Here is a 7,787-nt window from a genome sequence, read left to right on the forward strand (position 1 = left end):
GAAAGAGACATTTAATCTTCCATTGGGTATTTGCTGTGAAAAACCTCACGAAATGCAAGAAAAAACCTCTACATCAATGGAAAATAGAAGACTGAATCATTTTTACAGTTACACATTCATGCGCTTGGTGTCGCTCTTCACTGAGAACATTTGCCTGAAGAAAGTGCCTCCGCTTCTTCCCTTCTTGCAGAAAATTTGGCAGATAGCGGAAAACCTCTAGCGAATCCTCCTCCACCAGAAGGCTGTGAGAATCAGTTTGCGGTAAGGTATTACATATACATTAAGGTAACTTTGAATCCTTTTCAGTGTACCATGCTGTTTTCCTGGAGGGGAGGCCCAGGAGCTGCGAGTTTTCTCCTGTCGCTACTGCTCCTCACATCCTGGGAGGCCGGGAGCGGCCAGGTCCACTACTCGGTCCCGGAGGAGGCCAAACACGGCACCTTCGTGGGCCGAATCGCCCAGGACCTGGGGCTGGAGCTGGCAGAGCTGGTGCCACGCCAATTCCGGGTGGTATCCAAAGATCGCGAGGACCTTCTGGAGGTAAATCTGCAGAATGGCATTTTGTTTGTGAATTCTCGGATTGACCGGGAGGCGTTGTGCGGGCGGAGCGCGGAGTGCAGCATCCACCTGGAGGTGATTGTAGACAGGCCGCTGCAGGTTTTTCATGTGGAGGTGGAGGTTAAAGATATTAACGACAACCCGCCTGTGTTCCCTGAAGCTAAGAAAAGAATAATCATTGCAGAATCTAGACCTCCAGAAACTCGGTTTCCACTAGATGGCGCATCCGATGCAGATACTGGAGTAAACTCAGCCTTGACCTACCGAATCGATCCCAACGACTATTTCGCTTTGGGCACACAAAACAATCGTGAACAAACGTCTTCGTTGTCACTTGTGTTGAGAAAATCATTGGACAGAGAGCAAATTCAGGAGCATAGTTTATTATTGACAGCCAACGATGGGGGTAAACCAGAGATGACCGGTACAGTTCAGCTGCTGATCGCAGTTCTGGATGTGAATGACAATGCCCCAGAATTTGACCAATTCATTTATAAAGTGACAGTATTTGAGAACGCATTTAATGGAACGTTAGTGATCAACCTAAATGCCACAGATCTTGATGAAGGTACGAATGGAGACATAATCTACTCATTTAGAAGGCCTGTATCCCCTGCGGTGCTGAATGCATTTACCATCAATCCCAACAGTGGAGAAATTAGAACAAAAGGTAAACTAGATTTCGAAGAAAAAAAATTATATGAAATATCGGTGGAGGCAATAGACAAGGGGAATATTGCAATGGCAGGTCATTGTACCATTTTGGTGGAAGTATTAGATGTAAATGATAATATCCCACAAATCACCATCACTTCTCTGTCACTCCCTGTGCAAGAAGATGCTCAGGTGGGCACCGTCATAGCCTTGATCAGCGTGTCCGACCGTGACTCTGGCGCCAACGGGCAGGTGACCTGCTCACTAACAGCCCACGTCCCCTTCAAGTTGGTGTCCACCTTCAAGAACTACTATTCGCTGGTGCTGGACAGCGCCCTGGACCGCGAGAGCGTGTCGGACTACACTCTAGTAGTGACCGCGCGGGACGGAGGCTCGCCTTCGCTGTGGGCCACGGCCAGCGTGTCCGTGGAGGTGGCCGACGTGAACGACAACGCGCCGGCATTCGCGCAGCCCGAGTACACGGTGTTCGTGAGGGAGAACAACCCGCCCGGCTGCCACATCTTCACGGTGTCCGCGCGGGACGCGGACGCGCGGGAGAACGCGCGGGTGTCCTACTCGCTGGTGGAGCGGCGGGTGGGCGAGCGTGCGCTGTCGAGCTACGTGTCGGTGCACGCGGAGAGCGGCAAGGTGTACGCGCTGCAGCCGCTGGACCACGAGGAGCTGGAGCTGCTGCAGTTCCAAGTGAGCGCGCGCGACGCGGGCGTGCCTCCGCTGGGCAGCAACGTGACGCTGCAGGTGTTCGTGCTGGACGAGAACGACAACGCGCCCGCGCTGCTGCCGCTGCCTGGGGCGCGCGGCGGCGCGGGCGCGGTGAGCGAGCTGGTGTGGCGGTCGGTGGGCGCGGGCCACGTGGTGGCGAAGGTGCGCGCGGTGGACGCGGACTCTGGCTACAACGCGTGGCTGTCGTACGAGCTGCAGCCGGCGGCGGGGGGCGCGCGCAGCCCGTTCCGCGTGGCGCTGTACACGGGCGAGATCAGCACGACGCGCAGCCTGGACGAGGCGGACTCGCCGCGCCAGCGCCTGCTGGTGCTGGTCAAGGACCACGGCGAGCCGGCGCTGACGGCCACGGCCACCGTGCTGCTGTCGCTGGTGGAGAGCGGCCAGGCGCCCAAGGCGTCGTCGCGGGCGTTGGCGGGCGCGGCGGGCGCGGAGGCGGCGCTGGTGGACGTCAACGTGTACCTGATCGTCGCCATCTGCGCCGTGTCCAGCCTGTTGGTGCTCACGCTGCTGCTGTACACGGCGCTGCGGTGCTCGGCGCCGCCCACGGAGGGCGCGTGCGGGCCTGGGAAGCCCACGCTGGTGTGTTCCAGCGCGGTGGGGAGCTGGTCGTACTCGCAGCAGAGGCGGCAGAGGGTGTGCTCTGGGGAGGGCGCGCCCAAGACCGACCTCATGGCCTTTAGCCCCAGCCTTCCCCCGTGTCTAAGTTCTGCAGAGGGAACGGGTGAAAGAGAAGCTGATTTAGAACGTTTGAAAGAGGTGAGTTCGTATTTATAACTGTCTTACTATGTTAGCTTTATTCACAGTTTTATCGTTTATGATTCATTCTCAATTGTAAGATTATTTTTTAATTTTCTCGTCGTTATGGTATTTAGTGGGTATCATTGACATTATGGATTGAATTATTAAAAAAAACTTTTAATGTCTTATTTATTTCTCAGAGAGAGAGAGAGAGGCAGTGTGAGCAGGGGAGGGTCAGAGAAAGAGAGAGACAGAATGGAAAGCAGGCTCCAGGCTCTGAGCTGGCAGTCGGCACAGAGCCCGACGCGGGGCTCGAACCCATAAACCGTGAGATATAGACCTGAGCCGAAGTCGGACACTTAACCGACTGAGCCACCCAGGCACCCCTGAATTATTATTCAGATAAAATTTTAGTAAAAAGCCTTAATAAATTGCCCATAGTGCTAATCATTTGTGGGGTTTTTTTGGATTACAAAGGGTTTATAATTGTTTATTTCCTTTTAAAATGTTTACTTATTTTTGAGAAAGCGGAAACAAGGGAGGAGCGGAGAGAGAGGAAGGGGCGGAGAGAGAGGGAGACAAAGGATCAGCGCAAAGTCTGATTCGGGCTCAACTCACGACCTGAGCTGAAGTTTACTGCTTAACCTACTGAGCCACCCAGGCACTCCTATAATCATTTATTTTCTATATGAGCTTTACAAGACACCACAAGTTGTGAATACTTAAGCATTTAAGAAAAGATTTGTCTTAATGAGGCTAAGCAGAATTTTAAAACTTTAAATGTCTTTATAAAATTTATATGTATACCTATGTACATGTTTTATTTTAAAGAGCACATACCTTTTACATAAATGCCCTTTAAAGGTGCATTTTTGTGTCTGTTAAGAAAAGATTTTTGGGGGACCTGGGTGGCTCAGTCGATTAAGCGCCCGACTTCAGCTCAAGTCACGATCTCACAGTTCCTGGGTTCGAGCCCCATGTCAGGCTCTGTGCTGATCGCCTGGAGCCTGCTTTGGATTTTGTCTCCCTCTCTCTCTGTCCCTCCCCTTCTTATGTTCTGTCTTTCTCTCTTTCCCTCTCAAAAATAATAAACATTAAAATTTTTTTTTAATTTAAAAAAGATTTTTGGCTTGGTCCCTCCTCATTTTTTTTGGGAAACATCAACCTTTCCTGTTAGGTATCCAGTACAAACAGTCTTGTGATTTTCCATTCACATATTTATTTGCCATCACTGAATTGCTTATACACATGCATACATCTGGTGGCTTTTAGTTTGTTTATTTTAGACAGTTTTTTAGGATAGATAATGCATTTTACATTTCCTCAATCACCAACATTTTTGAAAAGCCCTACAAATCTGATATGTCTGTATGTCAGATAAGTATCCAATTTCTTTTTTTGTTTTTTTATGTTTATTTTATTAAAAATTTTTATGTCTATTTATTTTTGAGACAGAGAGAAACTGAGCATGAGTCAGGTGGGGTCTGAGACAGAGGGAGACACAGAATTAAATCAGGCTCCAGGCTCTGAGATGTCAGCACAGAGCCTGAAGTGAGGCTCAAACCCATGAACTTTGAGATCATGACCTGAGCTGAAGTTGGCCGCTTAACTGACTGAGCCACCCAGGCGCCCCTGTGTTTTTTATTTTTAAAAGTAGTCTCCACACCTTGTGTGGAGCCCAACATGCCGTGTGAACTTGCAATCAAATGCTTAAACCACTGAGCCACCCAGTTGCCCCATGATATATATTTTTTTAATGTTTTATTTATTTCTAGGAGAGAGAGAGAGAGACAGGGTGAGCGGGGGAGGGTCAGAGAGAGAGGGAGACAGACTCTGAAACAGGCTCCAGGCTCTGAGCTGGCAGTCAGCACAGAGCCCGACGCGGGGCTCGAACCCACGAACCGTGAGATCATGACCTAAGCGAAAGTCGGACGCTTAACCGACTAAGCCACTCAGGCGCCCCACCCCATGATATTTTTAATAGCTGTGTATTACCCCATAATGCGGGGTAAATCATTGATATATTCTATTATTCACCTGTTGATGAGTACTTTGTTTCAGGTGTTCATTAGCCCTCATAAACCATAATAATGCAAAAAACCAAAAATTTTTACATTTATTTATTTATTTTGTGAGAGAGCATGAGGAGGGGAGGGACACAGAGACAGGGACAGAGAGAATCCCAAGCAGGCTCTGTGCTGTCAGCCTGGAGCAAGATGCTGGGCTCAGTCTCACCAACCTTGAGATCATGACTGGCGCTGAAGTCAAGAGCCTGATGCTTAACCTACTGAGCCACCCAGGCACTCATTATTTACATATTTCTAAAATATTGGTGCTTTCATTTCTGTGAAATTTATTTTCAAATGTGGATTTGACATATCAGAGGGCATTAATAATTTCAGTTTTCAAAGTTTTGTTAGAGTATTTTTCAAGAATTTTGTAGTTCTTTTAATTTCCACCAAGTTATGAGTACCCTCTCTTATCTCTAAAAGCAATAGCAGTCTTACATTCTGGCAGTGTGATGTCTCATTGTTACTTTCATTTTAATTCCTACATACTACCAGTGAGTTTGAGCATGTTGTCATTTTTGTTTGGTTTTCTTTGATTTATCAATTTAATTCTTTTCCCATTTTTATTTGAAAAATTTTTTTTCAGTTTGAGAAAGTTCTTTTTAAAATATAGATATTACCTTTCGTCTTCTATCTATATCACAAATATTTTTTATCCTATATAATTTATACTGATATACTTATAGTATATTTTGCCATATAGAAGTGTTTTTTTATGTTTCTATACTAAAGTATATCTATTTTTCTTTTATGGATTTTAAAGTCTCCATGTATATTTAAAAAGATCTTAATTTTTATATGGAACATCCATTAATTAATTTAATAAACATGTATTTCTAATTTAAGTCACTTTGAAAAATTGAAGTATAATTGGCATGTAACATTATACTGGTTTATATGTACATGTAATGATTTGACATTTGTATATATTGGAAAATGATGACCACAATAAGTCTAGCTAACACCCATCACCATACATAGTTACAATTTTTTTTCTTGTAATGAGAACTTTTCCTATCTACTCTTTTAGCAACTTTCTTTGTTTTTAATATTTATTTGTTTTGAAAGAGAGTCAGAGCATGAGAGGGACAAAGTGAGAGAGAGAGAGAGAGAGAGAGAGTCTCCCAACCTGGCTCCATGCTGTAGGTGCAGAGCCCGACTTGGGAGTTGAACTTAGAAACCATGATATCATGACCTGAGCTAAAATCAAGAGTTGGAGGCTTAACCGACTGAGCCACCCCTGAATCCCTAGCAACTTTCAAATATACAGTTCAGTATTATTAAGTATAGTCACTGTGCTGTACATTATGTCCCCAGAATTTATTTATTTTATAACCAGAAGTTTGTACCCCTTGCCCACTTTCACTCATTTTGCCCACTCCCATTCCCTGCAAATGGCAAGCACAAATCTGTTCTCGGTATATATAGTTTAGGTTTTTTTTAAGGTTCCACACAAGTGAGATCATTTTTCTTAATGTAGTTATTTATTACTATAAATGTCTCTCTTAGCACTGCTTTTGCTGCATCCCCTAAGTTTTGCTATGTTGTGGTTTCCATTTTCACTTGTTTCAAACTGTCTTATTTCCCTTTTACTTCATCTTTGACCTACTGTTTTTAAGGAGTGTATTGTTTAATTTCCAATAATTGTGAATTTTCCCATTTTCCTCTGGTTATAGACTTCTAGTTTCATATGATTATGGTCAGAAAAGATACTCTGTATGATTTTAGTCTTTTAAAATTTGCTGATACTTACTTTGTGACCTAATACATGATCTATCCTGGAAAATGTTCCATGTGTTCTTGAGAAGAATGTATATTCTGTTGAAGTTGGTGGGTATATTCTGTCATGTGTCTTAAGGCCATTTGGTCTAAAGTATAGTTAAAGTTCAGTGTTTTCATACTGATTTTCTGTCTGGATGATTTCTCCATTGATGAAAGTGGGTGTATTGAAGTTCCCTGCTATTGCTGTAATGTCATCTATTACTTCCTTCAGATAAATTAGTATTTGCTTTACATACATACGTGCTCTGATATTGGGTAGATATATAACAATTGTTATATCCTCTTGATGACTTGTATCATGATATAATGGCCTTTGTCTCCTATTACAGTTTTTTTACTTAAAGTCGGTTTTGTCTGATATGAGTATAGCTACTCCTGTTCTCTCTTTTGGTTTCCATTTGCACGGAATATCTTTTTCCTTTTTTTCACTTATTTATTTATTTATTTATTTATTTAGAGAAAGAGAGAGAGAGAATCTGAAGCAGGCTCCATGCTCAGAGTGGAGCCCAATGTGGGGCTTGATCTCAGGACCATGAGATCATGACCTGAGCCTAAATTAAGAGTCAGACACTTAACCAACTGAGCCATTCAAGTGCCCCACAATTTACATATTTTTATAGGGTATATCCATTAAAAAATAATTTTACTATTGCTATTTTTAATATATTTTTTCTTTAACCCTTAAAGTGGTTGTTGTACCACCATATTACAATATTAGGGTATTCTGAGTTTGATTCTATACTTACCTTTACCAGCATGTGGTATATATTTATGTGTTTTCATGTCACTAGTTATCATCCTTTCATTTCAGCTGGAAGAACTCCTTTCAGCATTTCTCATAAGGCAGGTCTAATAGTGATGAACTCCCTGAGCCTTTGTTTACTTGGGAAAGTATCTTGTCTTCATTTCTGAAGGATAACTTTACTGCATAAAGTATTCTTGGTTGATGACTTATTTTTATTTCAGCATGTTGACTTTATTACTCCATTCTCTCCTGGCCTGCAGTGTTTCTGGTGAGAAATCTGTTGATAGCCTAGAGGGAGTGGTTTGCTTGTATGAGAGAATTTTTTTTCTCTTGTGGCTTTTTAAATTTTTCTTTGTTTTATATTTTATTATAATTCATCTTATGGACGAGTGTTTTGGATTGAAATTTTAGGATGACCTCCTAGCTTCATGAACTTGGATGTCCAAATCTTTCCCCATATTTGAGAAGTCTTCTGTCATTATTTATTTAAACAGGCTTCT

At 43.6% G+C, this 7,787-nt stretch overlaps 1 protein-coding gene across 1 annotated transcript; it reads left to right on the top strand.

Moving 5' to 3' along the window:
- The first annotated feature begins 312 nt into the window (after positions 1–312).
- LOC144235343 (protocadherin alpha-13-like) lies at positions 313–2,727 on the top strand. The gene has a single exon (XM_077768896.1). It carries the CDS (start codon positions 313–315, stop codon positions 2,725–2,727), a length of 2,415 nt encoding a protein of 804 aa, XP_077625022.1.
- Positions 2,728–7,787: the final 5,060 nt, after the last annotated feature.

The sequence above is a fragment of the Crocuta crocuta genome, unplaced genomic scaffold, assembly GCF_008692635.1.
Source record: "Crocuta crocuta isolate KB4526 unplaced genomic scaffold, BGI_CrCroc_1.0 scaffold64, whole genome shotgun sequence".
Lineage (NCBI taxonomy): Eukaryota > Metazoa > Chordata > Mammalia > Carnivora > Hyaenidae > Crocuta > Crocuta crocuta.